At 39.0% G+C, this 22,212-nt stretch overlaps 1 protein-coding gene across 1 annotated transcript in view; it reads left to right on the top strand.

The window, feature by feature from the left end:
• The first annotated feature begins 5,958 nt into the window (after positions 1-5,958).
• Positions 5,959-22,212, top strand: part of fam135b (family with sequence similarity 135 member B) — a 57,833-nt gene continuing 41,579 nt past the window's right edge. The window contains exons 1-3 of the mRNA XM_080862860.1: positions 5,959-6,290; positions 12,128-12,224; positions 16,633-16,712. Coding sequence (XP_080718986.1) covers positions 12,148-12,224; positions 16,633-16,712 — 157 coding nt within the window. The 5' untranslated portion in view covers positions 5,959-6,290; positions 12,128-12,147. The remainder of the gene's footprint in view (positions 6,291-12,127; positions 12,225-16,632; positions 16,713-22,212) is intronic.

Below are 22,212 nucleotides of genomic sequence, written 5' to 3'. Positions count from 1 at the left end.
GATTAACCGGAGTGGCACAGGGGATGCTCAAGCATTTTTGGAGGGCACATAAAAAGTTTGTTCAGTGGGCTCCTATTGGCCAGGGGTTTTCTGGAGGTGGTGACTAAGTTTTATTACCATCACTTAAAAAGATGCAGAAACCCATATGGCCTTTATGTGAAACACCTCTGCCCGCTTCTCTTCTTTTATGGTGCCTCCTAATGACATGTGCTGCCTGCGTGTAATTCTCCTAATAATCATCGTCAAGATAGCAAAGGAGCAGCCGGAGAGTGATGAAATGTGGATTTCATAATCATGTTCACTCATCAGTTTACCTGGAGAAGGCATGTTAGCCTGTAGCGCTGAAGAAAGCCTTGTTATTACCTTGAAGGGCCTCAGGCAGACACACTGTTTATGTTTCCTGCCTGTTGTGCAGTTGATTCTTTGGTGTTAGGTTCTTAGATCTTCTGAAGTGAAAACCAAAGACTATGACGCGGTTTCTTGCAAGACAGCTTTCGTTAGCATGCACAGGTATGCTGACATGTCTCACAGGGCTATGTTGCCCAAAAATATGTCAGAGGAGGCAGGAACTGCTTGGCTCATAGGCACAGATCTCTCTGTGGAAAAAAGAAAACCCCTTTTAACCACAATTGCACAAAAAAATGCCTTGGCTTTGACAAAATTACATGCCGCAGTGTGTTTTTATTCATAAGGCTGTTTATTTTTTTTATATTTCCCTGGGGTATATAGGTCTATTGATCCTGGCAACTGCTGTCCCTTCTATATGATGTGATATTGTGAATCAATAGCCTCACAGTCTTCTGATACTCAGTTTACTACCAGAATTTGTTACTATATCATATTTCACGAATCGATTGTTTGTGTAGCCACACCAACGCACTCATCTCAGAGAGTTGTAAAGGAAACACGATACAGATATTGGCGCTCCTCAGAGATTCAGCAGAAAGATCATGTGTCCAGCCTGGATAATGAAGACCTCCTGCTCTCAATGAGACAACATGCACAGACGGCGCAAGGAGAGAGAAAGAGAAGGCATTTTGGGATGATCCAGCCATGAGACTCGCCACATGACCAGGCAACTTGTGATCTGGAGTCAGATGAGACCCTCTAGTTTTTTTTTTAAACCATCGAGGAAATCTTTTTACACCCTGAGAAGTAACAAACATACACACAAGCTTCAAATGTGGCCTCATTTCACGTGAGCGAAAAGGCTACAGCATTGTTAGCTAACGAGCTAAAGAGTAAGATAACAGAGGAGGTTTCGCTAACTCCACACTGTAGCAAAAGTCCTTACAGAACATGCTATTGTTGTTTCTGGGGTGTAAAGTAGTGCAGTTTTAGAATAACTACTGGTGTCTCACACAATGTCTTTGGTAATGGTGTGTCCAAATTCATAGGCTGCATCCTCCTGAGGACCCGGTCTTCGCGGTCTACGTGGGCCGGGTCCTCCGAAGGCCCAGTGTTGCCTTCTTAGCGACTTTGTCGATATATTTAGCAAGTTTTCAGACCCCCTCAGCAACGTTTTTCTAAAAAGCGACTAGCGACAAATCTGGTGACTTTTTCTGGTGTTATGGGAGACTCATTTATGACGACTTTTTGACAGGAAAGCACGTATCGCTCTTACTCTCAACAAGCAGCAGGTGCTGCCATGGGCACCTCGCCCGTGCCAAAGCGCTCACGGGCGGAGGATAGTCCTCCCTCAGCTGCTGTCAGGGCAGCAGATGTTCACATCTATGCGTCCAAACTGCAAATGAATCGCGCATGAGCGAAGCCGCTGCTCCCGCACTGACTGTAGCGCAGTCAGTTCTTCTTTTGTTGTTATGTTGTTTTGTGGATCACAAGGGTTAAAACTACTTATAAACACACACACACACACACACACACACAAAGTAACTCTATCAGAGTGCCTATTTCGGGACACTTTTGCCAGTCCAAACCTGGATAAAGGAGTAGGGTTGGAATTGTGACATTAAAAAAACAATAATTGTTAAAAGAAAGTTAATTTGTAGTTCTAAATAAATTCTAAATGCATTTAGGACGTTTTTAACTCACTATATGTCTCTTCCACAATGAGACATAAACCTACAACCGAGGTTACAATTACATTAGCATGACCAATTATGCAAATAATTATGCATTTAGCGAATTCTAGCGACTTTTAGGACAGCCAATAGCGGTTTTCCTTACTGAGGAGTTGGCAACACTGCGAAGGCTGGGTAGGCCGGAAGTGAGCAGCTGTGAAACTGAAGCTAAAGATAATGCTAACAAGACTGAATGCACTTTTCATTTAGTGGTGGAATTTAGCCGCTGACTAGCATTAGAGAGCCAAAAAATGCTAAAATCATCTTTAATGAAAAACGCCAGTCCTAAAGTGAAACATTAGCTGTTGTAGCTGTTCCAACTATAAATACATTTAAACATATAGTTAAAAAAAAACTATATGTGAAATGAAAACAAAATGATAAATACTGTATGCTTAGCTTTTCTATACTGGAAGTCTACATGAATGTAGTACTGTGGAAAGAACACATTTCTTTGTTTTGTCAAGTTTGTGAAATTCAGATGTGATAAACACATTTGGTGGATTATAGTTTTTGTTATTGGCAGTTTCACTCAATTTTTCTTTTGTTTTGTTTGCATTTGGACTTCTTTTAACAGAACGGTATTTGGTTTTATTTAACAACTTTACTGTTCAGAAAGCAGCAGGAAAATTTTGCTTAGGACCATCAAACAGTTGTAGTTTTTTGCTTTTTAGCAAATATAACTAATATCCAAGTGTGTGTAACTTTACTTTAGGTATAAAAGGTCATCAGTGTTAAGACTCACACAATTTTCAACTTCATTAGTGATAGGGATTAAAAACAAATACCTACATAAATCTATCAAATCCAACTTGATAGTAGAATTAAACAAATATCGCATTTAATCGCAATAATAAGCAATGCAAGCTTGATATTGGACTCTCAGAAAATTGGTGCCCTTGCTGTATAACCTCGGGAAATTCAGCCAGGTTTTTTTTTTCTTTCCCCAGACTATATAGTCATCTGGGCTCTGGCAACTGCCTGAAAAACTGAAAAAAAGAAAATCAATAGTGCTCCCCTTTTAATCAAGAGTGCTTGGAGCTTATGGCAGAATGCCACAAGAGAAAAGCAGCAATTGACTTTGGGTTTTTAAGCAGAAGGTGAAGCTTAGAACACAGGAGAACTGTTATCCAGCACTCACTTGGTGAATCAGAGACACAGAAGAACCAAACAAATTGTTAGAGGAAACTAATGCTCTGCTGCTGACAGCAGTTAAACACACAGTTGCCATATCCAGCAGATTATGGGCATTTTTATTCATTTGTTACATAATCCTCCCCTCCCCCTTATCTGACAAGTGATTAGTCAGTGAAGAGTTGTTTAACCAGGACAGATGGCTTTTTAATTGTACCTGATTGCCAAGAACAAGCTAGACAGTGGCTACTGTGTGAATTTATTGTTGTCTTCAAGAAGAAAACCTAGATCAGGAATCCAGATTGTTGTCTTACATGATCAAAACAATCAAACAGATGAGGTCGTCCACCTAATGATTCAATATGTTTTATTCTAGGGGGAAGAAATTGCTTACTGTATCATTTTGTTTGGAGTCATAGCATTTTTCAGCCATTTGTTTTGATTTTACTGCTTCTAACTTTACTGCTATGCTTCAATCTCCTCAGCAAAATCTCCATCAGGAGCTGTTTTTAGAAAAACCCACTGTTCTGCTAACCATTATCAGGTAGGCTATGTTTAGAACTAGTTGGTTGGACACAGTGGAGGATTTAGCCAATAAACTTACAAATACACAGCTGAAGTGTTGGTAGTGGGTAAAATACAGACAGGAGAATGCATCGGTTTTAGGGCCAAAAACCTGTGTGGAGCCAGAAAAATCTCACAGGAAAACAAAATAGCATTGAAAACCAAAACAGGTAAGGAAATCCTGGACAGTTTAAACGATGAACAGCACTTTTGGGTTGCAAACACAAAGCTAACATGGAAGTGCAGATCTTGTTCAATGACCATTAGGGAGCGACTCCACTGGTTCCAAAAAGACTTCTGGTTGTAATAAACATCTGTTGGAGAAATCCTTGCTCCCATGCTCTGTGGCCTCCATGAAGACTTTCCTGATAAGTTTATGGGTTAAATAGCTAGTTTTAGCTCATTACCATGGACTGGATCTACCACGGATGCATAATGGATAAGGCTAAGTAACGGATTCTAGTTGGAATAGAATAGAATAGAATGCCTTTATTGTCACTATACAGTTGTACAATGAGATACAGAGCATCTCCCACTCAGTGTAAACATGCTGGGGAAGGGGGGGGGGGGGGGGGGGGGGTACAGTTCTGCAGCGCTATGTACATATGGACAGTATTAACATAGGGAAAAACATATATATATATAAAATGTACAATATACAAGATGTAAGTAATATGTAATAAATAGTGTTATGTATATACAGTTGAGTTATTGCACATAGAATTGGTATTGCACAGTGGTGGTCCATAGAGGAAGTGGGAAGTGGGGGGCTGTGTTATCTGTGCATGTGTGAGTTCAGGGTGGTTATCGCTTTGGGGAAGAAACTGTTTTTGAGTCTGTGGGGTTTTGTGTTGATGCACCTGTAGCGCTTCCCTGAGGGAAGCAGGCTGAACATGTTGAAACCAGGGTGGGAGCTGTCCTTGATAATGTTTGCTGCTCTGGTGAGGCAGCGGGAGGAATAAATGTCCATCAGGGAGGGGAGAGGGCAGCCGATGATCTTTTGTGCTGTCTCGACCACACTCTGAAGCCTCACTCTATCTGCTTTGATGCAGCTGCCGTACCATACCGTGATGCAGTAGGTTAGCAGGCTCTCAATGGACGAGCGGTAGAAGGTCAGCAGCAGGTTGGAGTTCAGCTTGTACTTCCTGAGGACTCTCAGGAAGTGCAGCTGCTGTTGGGCCTTCTTGATGACCGCTGAGATGTTTCCTGTCCAGGAGATGTCAGCAGAGATGAGTACACCAAGGAAACGGAAAGTGTGGACCCTCTCCACACACTCCCCGTTGATGTAGAGGGGGGCCAAGTCGGTGCTGTGTCTCCTGAAGTCAACAACAAAAGTTTGTAGTTTGTAGTTGCACAACAAAATGAATATGGAACAGATCAGGACTGGAAACCATTTGGATGCAGTCATTTCCCAGTTCATTCGGCCCAGATCAGATACAGATCCGTTCATGTACAAGCTCATATGACCTGGATCCATTTTATATATTTTTATTTTTATAATTTAAATTTAAAAATGTAATTTTTTTATGACTTTGTAAATTATTATCCAGGATATGCTTATTGGCTAATGACTTGTCAGTCAGATCCATCCTTTGCTTTTCACATCCAATTCCAAACACCACACTGTTATATAATGTATGATAATGGCTCACATAATAAAACATATAAATAAAGAATTTCTTGCCTCTGTTTGAATAGGAATGTTGATTTGTTAACATTATTATGGTAATACACATGTTGTTAAAGATATGATGGATAAAATAAACTTCCATCCACCCCAATCTCAATTCTATTCAAACTTTGTTCCCATATAGCAAACTCATTTTAAGAAATGCTAATTTGTATGTGCATCATAGAGGATAATTATGGGTTATAATCAAACCGCTTCCCAAAGAAACCTATGGTCACCTATCAAACAGCTCTTTTCTCTAAGCAATCACGCATTTCATTTTTAGTCATTATTATTTTTCCTTCCACTAAGCCCAATAGTGTGTCCAAATCACGTGACGTCCGCCTGCTTATTATTGCAATAACACTTTGTTTGCATAACAGTCACCCTTTTGTTCCTTATCATGGTAATTTCCGAGTGCACGGTTCACTACAGCTTTTAGGGGGCCGGCTCTGACGTCAGCCCGCCCTGCCGGACGGACACCAGCAGCACTACGCTGACTGGGTGCTGCTGACTATTAATATTCACCTTGTGAAACTATCCACAGTCAGTATATGCGGTCAGCGTTGTGCACAAAGACACGGCCACTCAGCGATACTTTTCCCAAACTGAAATCCCCTTCAGGGGAGGGAGAGAGAGAGAGAGAGAGAGAGAGACGGGGAGCGAGAGGGGACTGCAGAACACACAGGGTCTGGATGAATAACCATGGCAACAGCAGCAGCAGCAGGAGAAGCGATGATATAAACATTTACATCCGCGCATCCGTCCGCAAACAGCAATTCACTCCAGTAGAGGCTTGGACCAGAAACCCTCTGCGGATATCACTCCACATCAGCGCTAAGGTGAGGCTGTTTCATTCCTCATGTGACACCTTCCTCCTCTGCCTTTTGCTGGCTGGTTTGTTGTCTTCGGAACACGAGAGGATAGAGGGAAGCTCAGCTGTCATACATTACAACAGAGAAAGCTGCTTTCTGTAGTACACTGCTGCTCGGCGCCAGAGCTGCAAGGCTGACGGATTTGCTTAAAACACGGAGGCTAACGGGTTAAATTCATAGTCCATATGCGTTTCCTCTGTATGGCAGCTGAGGGTCTCTGTCTGACCTATTGCATATATGTGGTCACCACTGAGGAAACAAAACATTTAAGCCCACTCTACAGTGATAAGCTGAAGAAGCAATGGGGAAAATACATGTAGCTTTCAAAATAAAAGCATTGATAATTGTCTTTAAGCAAGCCACATACTACAGTGTGGTTTAATTTTGATAACTGGCAACTGTGTTTGGTGCAGCACTGGATTTCTTTTGATAACAAAGGATTTTTGTCAAAGCTGTCCCCCTGTAGGCTCAAATAGTGTAACACAAACACAGCAGAGACTGAAACTCGTGTGCAAAAATGCTAAAACAGACATAACTGATGACATAAGGGCAAATAGTCTTCATTTAATAATGCTGCTCATGTACTAATGTGACAAATTCAGGGACTGGTGTAGCTGACTGATCTCAAAATGTCATTATAGAACATAACGCCGAGGTTAGAGTACTTTGAAACCAGTTAATCCAACACCGAGCATTCCATTTTAATGCCCATCTTCACACTTTTAACTAGTTTTTTCTTTGGACAACGTGACCAGCACTCGGTTTCCATACAAGTGAACAGTGCTTCAGAGTTGTGAATACAAATAGTACGTCTGTTTACGGATTGCATGCAGCCCTCCAAACGCCAGCAGAAAAGCCTTTTGATCTTCAGAGAATCTAATTTGGCGATTGCAGCGATGCCAGTCACATCCTCTCAAAGTCATATTCTGATTCATTTAACTCCATAACTCGGCCCACTCCTCTCTCTTGTTCTCTTTCGTTTTTATCCTTTTTTTTTTTTTGCAGGGATTTGGCGTAATATTGTAATTTAACAACAGAGAGCATAATACAGCATCATGGAGGGGTTTTAGCAAATGCTAGATTATGCCATCACATGATTGCTGGGCTGGCTCAGTGGATTTCTGTAAAGTGCCACTCCAGATAACCAATTTGCAGATAGCTTTCTCTCGAAATTAGAGATGGTGAAAATGATGGATTTGCTACAGCAACTGTGATTTGATACCCTTGCTTATAAGAAGGTGCTGTAACCTAACGGCCCTTTGTCACATATTTGGTGACAGCTTTTTGTTGTTGTGTGCTGGAGAGGGATGTGGATGTTAATCAGTGGAATAATGTCTGAGATTAATTTCCGGTTCTTTGAGCTATGTGCACATACAGCAGCTCATGGCAAACAATGGCTCTCTGTCTTACAGTGACATTTATGCCTGCTAAGCCTGCAAAAATGTGCTTATTTCACACGCAGACACTGTGAACGTGTTGCTTTTTCATCCGTTCTCAAATTGACACTGGAGATGTCATCGGTGGTCCCAGCTGAGCTGACGCCAACAGGAGCTGCAGCAAAGGAAAGAGGGCAGCTTAAGGACAACAAAGAGTTTTTAGGTTTTCCTTAAGGTGGTAGAATTAGCCAAGTTGCAAACTCTAGACCTCCAAGAATGCCAGAGTGTGTGGTGTGTTTGTGGCCTGCATTAAATAATAATAAGACAGCAGATGGGTGTTTTGCAACGATTAGTGTTTAATGATTTGCTTCTAGTAAGAAAGAGATAATTCACAAAATTGCACAAGCAGAAAATTCCAAGTGTAGTTTGGCTACAGGTTATGTAGAGATGTCTGGGAGCTGTGCTCGAACACAGTTAATTCAACAGTGTATTAAGGACATTGTATGAATGCAGGAATGTGTTTTTTACTTGTTATGTTAGTTGACATTGACCTGTTAATCATTCAGGCATAAAAGAGGCCTCCTAACTCAAAGGGTAAGCCAGGGTTGTGTCTACACATAACACACCTCTTAGCAAAGAACCAAATGTAAATTGTACCTTTAGGCACTTTGTCACTTTGTCACAGCATGTTGCAAAAACTCAACATCTGTTCAATTTCTTTTGTCGAATCTACAAAACAAACAGACAAAAAAACCTGTTTAGTATTTGTGCACCAGCACACCGATTCCCAAACATGTATTATCTAAAAATTGGGCTTATAGCAGCATCGTGTGCAATGGGTTTATAAAAAAATTGAGGAAATTGAACAAATGGAAGAAAAAAGAAAGCTGTGAGTTCTATTTTCTGCAAAGAGTTATGCAAATCGAGCAGTTAATAAAATAAAACTCTGTTGTTGTATTATTTTCGGGTCTTTACCTTACAATATAAAGCGCCTTAAGGTGACTGTTGTTGGAATTTGGCGCTATATTAATAATACTGAACTGCATTGGAATTTTCTCTCATCCTTAAATGCCAGCATTTCAAGTTCAGTCCCACAGGCATCTACATTCAACTTATTCACTAATTTATTAATGCTGACGTAAAGGTACAGAGAATGCTTTAAAACAGGGGCGTCAAACTCAAATACACAGTGGGCCAAAATTCAAAACTGGAACAAAGTCGCGGGCTAACATTAATATTTATTGAAAAATCTTCCTCCAGATATAAGAATGAATCTTTTGTTATGGACTCAAACAAGTTTTGCTGAAAAACTGAATATGGAACAAGCAAAGCTTAATACTAAACAATATATATATTACCTGTATAATACCAGTAGGCCAGCTCTAATAGTAATTTGGTATGGCTTCGCCAAATTTGGCCCGCGGGCCAGAGTTTGACACCTATGCTTTAAAAGGTCCGATGCTGCAGTTTAGCTGGTGGGGCGTTTCATCAACCAAGATCATTGTTGTCATCGTCATGAAAAGAAACACAGTGTGTCTCTCTTAGATGACTGACAGCTGTATGCCTCTGGAGCTGTCAGCGTGGGTGCTTTGGTGTGTGCCTCGCTGATTTGATTAACGTATTGATGAATTTTCAACACAGGCTGATAATCAGTGCATGCGTCTGGGTGCTCTTGTCATGTACTGTAGGCTGCTGATTGTTTCACTGGGAAATAAAAACATATTACAGTAAGTCCCCGGCCTGTGAGCTTCCATTTTATCAAGTACACAGTGTTCATTCGACTTACTGCCTACCTAACACATTGTCGGAGAAGTGAGCTGCTCCTTCTTATTATGTATGTTGGAGACAGCCGATAACAGATAAGTATAACGGTGGCCTGCACAACAGTTCAGTGAATTAAGGAAGCGACAAAGCAGCTTTAGCTATATCTTAAGCAGCGCAAAAAGAAACATATTTCAGCATCTCACCGTCTCCCATCGAATGACCTATAACTGTTCTTACAAGCAGCATGCCGAGTCAGCACAAAGAGAAAGCGTCTCTGTCGTTACTTGTCTCCTTAGGCCATTTGCGGCAGTGGGCAGCTGATGTACTACATTAGTGAAGGATACTGTGTGTCTCAGGACTGTACTCATTTGCTTTTATGGTCTTCAGCTTTAATGTGGGCACTGGATTTTACTTTCTTTCTCCACTGTTGGCAGGAATCTTCTAATCCATCTTATCAGCATTAGAAGAGAGCGTTTTTCTGCCAACTGTCAGGACACCTTAGATTCACCCTATTTGGTCAAATAAAGTGTTAAGAGAGGACACTGGGAATTAATTTCTCTGCTCAGATGAAGGGACAAGTCAGACTTTTTTCTCTAACATTTCTTTCTTTTTTAAAAGCTGTAACATCTTCTTAAAAGAATCTTGAAAAAATTCTGAAATAAAAGAAGCCTTTTTGTCCCAGCCCAGACACATTTATGCAAATGGTACAATAACTGACTCAGAAACTCACCATTAGATGCTCATTGGATAACGGCTTACTAGCTTTTCCCCAATGAGGATATTCCAGATAATCTTTCTTCCTTACTCGTAGAATGACCATCATTTTCAGGGAAATGTTTATTAAGGTGACACCTAAAGTGACCTGAAGGCGGGTGATTTCATGTAGCCTTCTATACCACCAGAAGTCTTTTTGCTTAGAGGAAGATTGCTCCCGGCTAAGCTAGCTTGGCACCTCCAAGTTAGCTTGGCCTGGACGCTCTTATACCGTCTGTGCTTTTGTCTGACTCATGCATATAGTTTAGCTGTTAATGAAATACTATGTGTGTAGTCAAGGACTCCTTTTACATAATCCTCAATTTAAAACAAATTAGATAAAAATAGAAAAAACAGTTGATATACCTGTAGTTTAGCTATTAGCACATCGTGTAAGTATTTTAAAGTGCATTCGTTTTAAAACAAGTGTCTTGAAGCTTTAAAAAAATGTGCCCCAAAGGCCCCTTTTTTAAACTAACTCAACCATTCACACCTATGGGCCATACTGAATCACCAATTAGCCTAACTGCAAACACACCCATCACCTTCTTGCTGTGAGGCAACAGTGCTAACCTCACGCTATATCGATATAAATACACTGAATACTAAGACAGGGACAGTTGTATTTTTTTCCCCCATTTTCCTTATTGCAAATTCAAATGATATACGCTCTGAGTGTCTGAGCTCTGATGAAATGAAACGTCACTGTGTACGTCTTACTTTATAGTAATATTGCTTTTATAGTTTTTACAGTGCTTACAGGAAGACTCACCCAATACCACACACATGGTGGTGTTATATTTCAAAGCGTTTAATTATGGGTTTCTTAATATGCTTGACTGTAAACACAGTCAGTGTTTGAGCACCTTTCGATTGATGGCAGCTCAAACTTGCCGTGTTTCAGCTCTCATAGCACTTTATAGCCTGTGTACTACGAGGTTGGTATCTAATGTTTGTAGTAAATTGGATGGTTCATGTTCTGAGCTTTAATTACAAGTGACAGGTAGTACTTTTAATATGGTATGAATGAACAGAGAGTCAGCAAGTCTAGTATGTACAGTACTGATCAGAAGTTATTTTGGACACATGGGTTTATAATTGTGATTTATTTAAGCAGGACTCAATGACTTGAAGCATACCTATTAGATCCTACCAATAAGAGATCCCAATAGATACCTAAGTCAAGAGACAATGGAAATTCAATATTAGTTTATATAACTGTATAATAGTAAGGCTTCTGGAGAAAGATAATGGGTTTCTGTGTTGTGTATCCAAAGGATGGATTCAAAAAAATTGTGCTACAGTAAACAAAACTGTGATAGATAATCACCCTTTCTTTTGAATAAATGGGCACCACAGCGATACACTACGTTAAACTATAAGTATTAAATGTTATTGTTATGTCAAACATAATAAGGAGACTCTTCTTCTTTGTGTTTTAAAATATTGGGCATACAAAAGTGATGTTTAAAAATGAAAAACATCTGTGTTATAAAAGTTATTATTATTCAAATGTACTATAAAGGTAATGTGACAATGCTACTGCTGCCAATAAACTGATGTTTTCTACAATAGAACCTGGCTCACAGCTTTTCTTTTTAAGGTAGATAGAAGACAGAGAACATACAGCTGCACGCATTCATTTTTTACTGTGACATAATTCAATCACAGTGGTGGTTGTCATATGTGCAACATTAACCTGACCACTGGTAATGAGAACTATATTCAGACCAGGGTCTCTATCTTTGTCTGCTATCCACACTGCAGTGGACTGAATGAGTCATGCAGTATCACTTCCATGGGAGCTAGTTTTAGAAATGTCATCATTTGTCTTACCTCTCAGTGTGGATTTGGTGTTATTTTGGCTCATTGGTCTTATACATCATATTGATTGGTTTTCTTTTTTGACAGGTGATGAGTGGGATCATATCATGTCTGAAGTACAGGGAACAGTGGAGTTTTCTCTAGAGTTGCACAAGTTTCACAATGTGGATCTCTTTCAAAGGGGGTAAGAATTTTTCTTATATATATTTAATAGTATTTAAAAAGTGCACATATCCTGAATCATTTAATTTACTGGAAAATTTCTATTTCTATTTCTGCTGCTAGTTAAATACTCTGCTGGTTAAATGCAACCATTGTTAGCTAATATCAAAATCTCTGTTTGTTTCATCATAGAACAATAACAATGCTATTTTTTGACACAGAGCTTGTGTACGCAACTAATTAAAATTAGTTCAAACATTAGTTCAATTTGTTAGCACAATCTAAAGCTTTTGATGTGGATAAAGTCCAAAAGCTATATCAAAACTGGCGCTAACTAGCTAGAGTGTTGTAGCTGCTAATTCTGCTATTGCTAGCCGATGCACAGGCCTAAGAAGAAATGTTTGCAGTAAAGTGTTGCAAAATGTCACATGCAGAGCACTGACAGTGCTGTTTGGAACAGTGTTCAAGAGAGGCAAATGAAAATGAAGCAGTGAGGCCCCCAGCAGACTGCCTGTAATGCAAAGTCGTCTTCCTATTATTATATAATGTAGTATTATTAATGAAAAAGACAGATGTTACATCCAGTGCTTTACAAATAGGGAGTTTAAAAGGTTTTGTTAATGATAGAGGTAGTTCTTCTTTCTTGTTGCAGTTTTTAGGATATTCCCAGACTAAAAAAGGGCCCTGTGTAGCCTGCTCTGTCTGCAGATTAAAACATGTCATTTGGCTCAGTGAAACACCAGCTTTATCAAAATGATTTTCCCTCTCCAAATGTGATGGGCTAAAGCTTTATCACGATAATCCCTTCAGTTGAGTGCACTAATATGTTTGTTTTTACTCGATGCCACGTTGCTCTGTGATATCAGAAGAGATCCGTTGTGAGCACGAAACAAAATCTGACCCCAGTGTAAAGATAAAGCCCTATGGAAAGAGAATAGTTTAGTTACCAACATCTACACATCTTCCCACACTGAAATGTGCTTTCTTAAGTCAATACTAATCCCTGTGCTAGACTAGTGGGCCACACAGCTGTCCACTGATTGCATTAGGAATACTGATTAAATCTGCATTTGATTTGCAAAGGATAAAATGGCGATAAGCAGCATTTACATTTTATACTGTAATAGGAAAAGTACGTTTTAAAAACACAGGTGCATTTTCTTATTCAGTATTCTGTCCTTTCTGCAATTTAGCCTTTTAATAAAAACAATTCAGCTTGTTGAAAACTATTCATGGAACACTGCTATTTATACATCTCTGCCATAGCACATGAGTAAGAAGTGATCACTAAATTGACCTATTTTCTTTCCAAAAAAACACCTTTTTGATTTTCTTTATTGTGACATCTTCTCTATCGAGCGCTGTCATTAACACACTGATGACATAATCAAGTTCACAGCCATGCTTTGGTCTCAGCTTGCTAATGATGTGAAGGTTTTACCCAAATCTGCTTTGGGTCACAATGATTCAATGTAAATGATACATTTTTAACACAAAAAGACTGTTTATCATTTCAAATGAACCCTATTTGAGATATTTTCCAATACTTTTACCTAATTAATAACCCTCTGTCAATAATTCTTTAATAGTATAAGAATATTTGTGCAATCGATGGGCGACTTTGTGTAGCTTTAATGTTATTTTCTCATTAAGTTAATGGAAAGCACGTTAGAATCTGAAAACAAAGACTCTAATCAGTTTCAATAAACAGGATTACTGCAATACGTTGGTTTAAACAAGAGCTGCAAAGTTAGCCAAATTAGCCAAAGCTTTCTGTATTAGGCTCCAGGTGAATTTCACAATGCCAAAACTGCACATACCTTAAATCAGTTTCCCTGGATCTTCTTGTTAATAAAAAAATGTAGTTACAAAGATCTGTAACTGCATTTTTCAGTTGCTGAAATTTCAGCAAGTCAAACTATAAGTGGCAAATATCTTAAATGAGTTTATCACATTAATATAAATACATGGTACAATGCACAGTTATGCTCCAGAAATGGTTTGGCTAACACATACATTACCTCCAAACCATTTATTTAATTGTTTTAATCGTTAATTGTCCTAGCAACGTCTGCTCCAAGTGTTTAACTACAAAACAAGTGGGCCTGGTGAACACAGTAAAATGAACAGACAATTTTATGCAATTTTTAAGTACCATTTTCTTGTCACTTCCACTATACTAACATGCAAACTGAATGTTAATTAGCCAGATATTAGCGTGGGCAGCATGATGGCGTGGTGTTTAGCACTGTTGCCTCATAGAAGAAGGGCCTGAGTTTGATTCCACCAAGTGTCCAGGGCCTTTCTGTGTGGAGTTTGTATGGATGGTTAGGAAGAGGCTAGAAAATATGATATTTAACATCTTTTGAATTTAAGTGGCTTTAGTTGAAGAATAGTTTTACAAACAACTGCAAAGTTAAATGAAAGATGGGCTTAAGAACATTTCTGTCAAGAAAATATTTTGTGGGAATGGGAATTGAAAGCCAATACTAAGGATATAAAAAACTAAAACCTTTATTAAGGTCAAAGAGCACCAACGAGACAAAAATACAGACAAAGTACAAGGAATGCATGTCTGAAACAATAAAACAGGAAATAACTAAACAGGGAAACACCTCACACAGAGACAGGACTTGACACAGGAGAGAAAGCCAAGGGTCTTATGGAGAAACTGTTATCAAAGCTAGAAACTAAAAGGAAACTAAGGGCACAGAATATATACCTATAAAGTTATAAGTATAGGTATATACTATATATATACCTATAATAATAATAATAATAATACATTTTATTTGAGGGCGCCTTTCAGAAACCCAAGGTCACCTTACAAAAAACACAATTAATAAAAGGAACAATAGTCATAAAATACATAAAATAAGTTAAAATTACAAAACAGAGCGTGACAACAGATAAAATCAGCATTAAAGCGAATAAGCCAGTTTAAACAGATGTGTTTTGAGCTGTGTCTTAAATACGGAGAGGGAGTCAATATTTCTTAGTGCAGGAGGAAGAGAGTTCCAGAGCCGAGGAGCAGAGCGACTGAAAGCTCTGTTCCCCATAGTGATAAGGTGTGAGGACGGAACAGTAAGATGAATAGCAGATGATGATCTGAGAGTGCGGGAAACAGTGGTGATATGGAGCAGGTCACACAAATATGAAGGAGCAGATTTATGGATACACTTGTATGCAAGAAGTAAGATTTTAAAATTTATCCTGGCTTCTATGGGCAACCAGTGAAGCTGCTGAAGAACTGGGGTAATATGAGCACTTAACGGAGTGCAAGTTATGACCCGAGCTGCAGAATTTTGAAGAAGTTGGAGTTTATGAAGGGACCTTTTAGGGAGACCAAATAGGAGGGAATTACAGTAATCAATACGGGATGTAATAAGACTATGGACAAGGATGGCAGCAGCATGGGGAGTAAGGAAGGGACGGAGTCGGTGAATATTACGTAAATGGAAGTAAGCAGACCGTGTTATGTAATTAATGTGAGACTGGAATGAAAGAGTATTATCAAGTATGACACCCAAACTCTTAACCTGAGGGGAGGGAAGGGTGGGAGAATTTTCAACGTTAATGGAAAAGCTGTGGGATTTGGTTAAGATAGATGGTGTACCAACAAGTAAAACTTCAGTTTTATTACTGTTAAGTTTGAGGAAATTGGAGGAGAACCAGGATCTAATCTCAATAAGACAGTCTGAGAGGGAGGTAGGTGGGAGGGATGAATTGGGTTTAGAAGAAAGGTAGAGCTGGGTGTCATCGGCATAACAGTGAAAATTTATATTATATTTTCGGAATATATAACCAAGAGGAAGCATATAAATAATGAATAAAAGAGGCCCCAATACTGAACCCTGGGGCACACCAGCAGAAACAGGATAGAGAGCTGAAGAATGGGATTTAAGTTGGATAAACTGAGTGCGGTCTGAGAGATAGGAGGTAAACCAGGTAAGTGGGGTATGACTAATACCAATGGAAGCTAACCGGTTCAGGAGAATATTGTGAGAAATGGTATCAAACGCTGCACTAAGATCAAGAAGGATGAGAATGGTATAGGTATATATATACTATATATACCTATACATAGTATATATATACCTATACTATGACTGAGACAGAGAAACTCTTGAATCAAAAGAAACAAACCCTGAGAAACAATTCAACTGTAATACCAATAAAGTGGATCTAAAGCACTGGATAAATAATACTAAGGAAATGGATAAAGATAAAAAATAAAAATAAAACCAATAAACATACAAAGAGTACAAACAGAGACAGTAAATCGAAAGTAATTTAAAATAAACATACAAAAAATTGTTAAAACCTAAAGTTGTGTTGATACCTTTCACCTACTCACAGACTGCAGAGGGTGAAGTTAAGCAGTGCTGCTTCGTTAAGCGTGACTGTTCTGTTTTTATCCACCACCTCAGGTTCTACCAGATACGAGCAGGGCTGAAGGTCTCACCTCGAGTGCCCCACAGGGTCATAGCAACAACACAAGACAATGCAGGTAAGACAGACGATGTTTACTTCCTCACACTCTGAGAAACACACACATCAACTTTACCACTTGTTCTGGTGTGTGGAGGAACTCTTAATTTGCTGTGTTGTGTTCAGTAATCTGTTTGTGTAGTTTTGTTAAATAGATGGTGGAGCACATGTCTGAATACTTTAGTTTGACACTGGGTACTAGACCATGGTTATTGTTTTTTTGCCTCATGTTTGGCCATTTTACTGGTGCTTTTTCATGGTCAATTTCCGTCACATTTTAATTCCTTCATTGTCCCTTTCTGGCCATTTAGTGTCTCTCAGCAGTTAGTTGGCATCACCCTTTAGTCGTTGTGCTTTCATATATAGTGTTGTTCTCTGTGTGTCGTTTGTGACTACAAAGGTTGTTCTGTGTTGCTTGCTTCACCATTGTTCTCTTTTTGAATATTTTTACAACCATGTTTGGCTGTTTTGTGGTCATTTCTGATCGATCTTTTCATACAGTTTTGGATCTTTTTAAACTTGTTTGAATGACTTTCTAACAGTTAAAGGTAAATTGCATTGAGAAACAGCACACAGACTCCAAATTTACCTGCATTAATAAATTACCAGACATGATAAAATTAGACCAAATAAACCTTTGAGTTAACACACTTTGTTTTTTGAAAAAGATTGAATATTGAATATAGTTAATATTTCATGAAAAATATTAGCTAAATAAGATTCTGTACACTGCAGTCATTTCTACGTGGCCTGGCTGTGAACACCTGTAGTATTGTAGTACCAGAGTCTTTTAAGCTGATCAATTGAAACTCTTCAAATAAACAAAGAGTTTAAGTGAAGGTTTAGAACGCATCATAGCAAAAAACAGCACTAGTGAAGGTTACTAATGATCTCAGTAATGGTCTCAGATTTGAGTCAATTTGTAAAAAACACTTTACTTCAGCATCTGTATGATAGATTCTAATTTGTCCCGGTAAACAAAGAGTTTTCCTCGCACACAAAATAAGTCATAAAAATCTATCTCAGCCCCGCCCACCGGGCAATCATATAGCCCGATGGGCGGGGCTGAGATAGATTTCGGTCGCCCGACCCGAGATATCGCTAGCCCCGGGCTAGAGATTTTGCGAGCCCTGCCCAGTGGTGACTAGTGAAACATGTAGCATTAGATTACATTTCAGTAACATGCAAGTAAGAAAAAGTAGATGTCACCCTTCAAATCAAGTCACTTAGATGTTTCTTGGTTTCACAATTCTTCTAAGATTTTCAAATCAGACATGTATAAATTGGATACAAAGGACAAGATTTGAACCTTGCAGGGATATAAGAGGTTAATCAAATCTCTAAACTAGTCTTCATTCATCTGCACATCTGTCTATGAGTGATCCTGAAAGAATAATTGATGCAGTTGTTCTAAACTTCTAAGCTGGAACATTCAAATTCTTCGTCCTCAAAGCACTCTGAAAAGCCTCTAAGTGACCCCAAATGCTGCAGCATGAATGATAGAAGGGACTAGAAGGAAAGCTAATATTTCTCACATACCTCTTTATTTGCTCCTGTTAAATCCAGAATTGAGCTTAAATGTATTCTTCTAGCATATAATTCAAGTTTCCAAAAGTAGAATGGGAGGTCCCTGTGAAGCTAGCTCCCAGTTTGGGTTCAGAAGACAGACGCCTTCTCTACTTTTATGATTAGGTCTCCAATTTTCCTGTTTAAAGCTTACTGTTGAGGCTGGTTCTGGAAATCCTGAACCATTAAGCTGCTGTAGGCTTCGTATGATGCATCGACTACTGTCACTCACGTACTTTGACTCCCCTTGCATTTATATGCTGCTATTGCATGCCCTCCTTTTTCTCTTCTTTTGCCCCTTACTCTCTAGTCAGCTGAAGACCCCTGAGCCTGCCTGATGTCTCTTCCTATTAAAAGCAGTTTTTCTCCCTACCATTAGGGACTGTCTCAACATGTGGTCCTCTATCTTTACCTAAGAATTTAAACCACCTTAAATTGGCACCATATTAAAAAATTGAATATAAAATTTTGATGTCTATATTTAAAAAAGTATCAATTAAAGATGTGACTGTTTTCTTAACGTAGAGCTGTCAACAGATGACAGATGATAATTTTAATAATAGTAATAATACTAATAATAATAATAATAATAATAATAATAATAATAATAATAATAATAATGACAATAGGAAAATAAAACAACCAACAATTTGACTGCTGAGTACTCAGATTTGTCTCCAAATGCACTGTAATTTCTCACTGCTATTGTGGATAAAAGACAGAAATTTACAAAAGGTTACAGTAAACAGTAAGTAGTCCCACCACTGTGCCAGCTATCCAGGATCTGTAGAGAGTGAGAGCGCTGTCTGGGAATTTTATGGCCCTGTCTTACCGATGTGATTTAGGATTTAAAAACTGAGTGATTCATCCTGCAGAATATCTGGCATCTAAAATAGCTTTGAAACATTTCAAACAATAACTCTTAAACGCTTAATAAAATTTTATTGGATTTCCAGTTATTGAGGGAAAGTCTTTAGTCTTGGCTGAAAAGGGCAAAGCCGGCTTAAAGCTGCACTGTGCTGCATAATAGAAAAACTCATCTTATGGAGAATGTCCATGTATTGAAAAAGCTCTTTAAATTTCTAAAATACATTTGTTTCCTACTTAATTAGAAAAAAAAGTGTAAACAATCACCAAAAAATACACTGTAGTGAAAGTTTTGTGAACATTGAATGCTTCATTCCTATACAAATATACAATTACTTTCAGGTTCCTCAAAGATCATGAAATATTCTTCTTCTGTTGCGTCCATATTTGTATTCATAGGTTGTGACTGAAGGCTTCCAAACCTACCTAACTGTCAAAATGTGGATCTGTGGCGTTGCAGAAAGCTGTTTCACTGCCAATCCTGATTCTCAATATTGGCTATTTTTAGCCTATCATGACTGGAGCAGTGTGTGTATGTGTGCGTGTGTGTGTACACCAGCTGTACTTGTGACAGTGCAGCCTACTGTTTTCACTAGGATGTTTTAGATTGTGAGGGCATTTTGGTCTTTTGGAGCAGGATATTAGTCTCAGGCATGTAGCTGTTGTCAGTGTTCTCACTGCTATAGAGGACAGCACCACCAGCAACACCAAACCGTCCATGCGTGCGTGATTGTAAAGATGATGTGTGAGTGTTTTCACCTAAAACACAGTGACAGGAGGCACGGGGTTTTTGATTAAGAAGAATTTCTTGCTCCCTCATTACTGCTGGTTCCAAGTAGCCACTATAATGTCAAGTTGAATAGAAATGAAGAATAGCGGTTTGTCTATTTTTAGGGCTGCTGAATCCTGGAGGATCAGCTTTTTTACATGTTGTAAAGAAAGAGGTAGATCATTTTCCAGACAGGGGAGGCTTCAGTTTTGTTACTTTAGCTCAGATTAGCTGACACAAATATATTTAATAATGTAACTCATTTTTAGAGGTGCCTAATGGTGCTTACTATTCAGTATTTTCACCTAAAAGCTGCTTAAGTATTGACAGTTTGTGTCTTGACAGAATGCTACCTGTTTACACAACTGTAGGCCCACACATTATCCCAAACTACAGGTGACTGTAGATGCTTGAGCTCATGATTTGTTTTAAACATGTAACTTTCCTCAAATTCACAAATTGCGTTTTTTATAAAATACTTCTTCATATACAGTAAGGAAAACTCCAGCATGCTAAGCTAGTCTAGTCTAAGCTAGTCTAAGGTCGCGCCATAGCATTTCAGTCAGGCTGATGTCTAGACTTTCACATTTGTGTTTGGTTTCATTATCTTGTTTCATAACCTAATTCGGGCCAAGCTTTAGTTGTCAGACAGATGGCGTCTCGTTGACTCTAGAATACTTTGATATATGCTCATGTTTGTGAGTTCATGGTTGACTCAAGGTTTCCAGATCCCGTGGCTGCAAAACAAGTTAAAATAATTATCCCTCCACCATCATGCTTGACAGCTGGCATGGGCTGTTTTGTTGATATACTGTGTTTAATGCAGCTTTGCAAAACCTAAGCCATTCAGTCCTGTTTTGTTTTTTAGAGAGAAGAGACTTTCTCTGGGCAATATTCTTTTATATAAGCAATATTTTATATATTTGTACTATCATGAGCTTTAACGTCTGACACTAACTGAGCTCTGTGGAGTCTGGAATGCAGCTCTTAGGTTTTTTGCAGTTTCTCTGAGAATTTTATGGTCTGATCTTGGGGTGTATTTGCTGGGTCATCTGCTCCGTGAACAATTTTTCCATTGTGTTAATGCTCACCTGAACGCTACAGAGCAGCAAACGGCCAAAACCTTTGCTTTAATAGTTGGCGTGACACTTTCTGATGATCAAATAATCAAATACATTTGATTAGCACTTGATATAGATTGGTATAGTGCATTTTTGATGCACTAATATCTAAGCTGCTGACTACACTGCAATGTTTCACCAGCCATTAGCATATGTAGACAGCAAGAAACACTGCAGCTACGTATATTACAGTGAAGATCTTGCATGCATATTGTAATTGGAAGGCTGCGGCCCTCCCCTCTCCTCTGCAGCTCTTTCCACAAGGTCATGCACTGAGCCTGCATACCTCACAGACTGAATCATAAACATAAAGCTGCCATTCTGGCCACAGATAGAACAATTACATTCATCATACAATTCCCTTACTGTGTCCTCTTTGAAAGCGTGTGCTTGACATTTCAATTGTCTGTGCCCTTCAGAAAAAAAATGAATTACTTGTGAAGGATCGTGCCACACACTCAGCTGAAGGATTTAATGACTGTGATTCATGCGCAGTAAGATTAGGATTTTCAAGTCAGAATGTTAACTGGGAGAACTGGAGTGTTGTTTACGGTGCACCGGCTAAGATGCCCTTTCTTATTAATATCATGAGGAGCAAATCTGTGTGGCGAGTTCTGTGTGCTTTACTGATAGGCAGAACACGAACACACACACACACACACACACACACACACACACACACACACACACACACACACACACACACAGCAGATGCAGAGCAGAGGCTGTAAGCTGATTATTTCCAGCACAGAAGCACTGTGGCTAAAGCTGAAGGGCGTTTCAGCAGGTTTTAATGTGCAGGATGTGTTAACAGTCCAGTACCTGTGAGAAGCACAGTACACCAGAAGAGTGTCAGAACCGAGTGATTTCTGATGGCATGTGAATATGTAGTTAGTTTGATGATGCTAGGTAATTTTGTGTCAGGTAGGTTTAGCTTCTTACAAATTTCTGGACGACTAGTCCAGAAAAAAGACAAAGAAACTGGTCAAAACTGGGAGTAAAAAACCAAGATGTTTATGGCACGGTGGAACAGTGGTCAACACTGCTGCTTACAGCTACCAGATTCTGTCAATGAACATGTGGGTCAGCTTGAGCCTTCCTGTTGACATGTTTTGAACTGCCTGTGTGAGTTTTAAAGGCTCCTTCAGTTAACATGTGCCACCCTCTCATCGATATTGATTCAATCAAAAATATTA

This window comes from Rhamphochromis sp. 'chilingali' (assembly GCF_963969265.1).
Source record: "Rhamphochromis sp. 'chilingali' genome assembly, chromosome: 17".
Lineage (NCBI taxonomy): Eukaryota > Metazoa > Chordata > Actinopteri > Cichliformes > Cichlidae > Rhamphochromis > Rhamphochromis sp. 'chilingali'.
The sequence above is the reverse complement of the archived record's forward strand: the minus strand, read 5'-3'. Positions and strand labels throughout refer to the sequence as shown.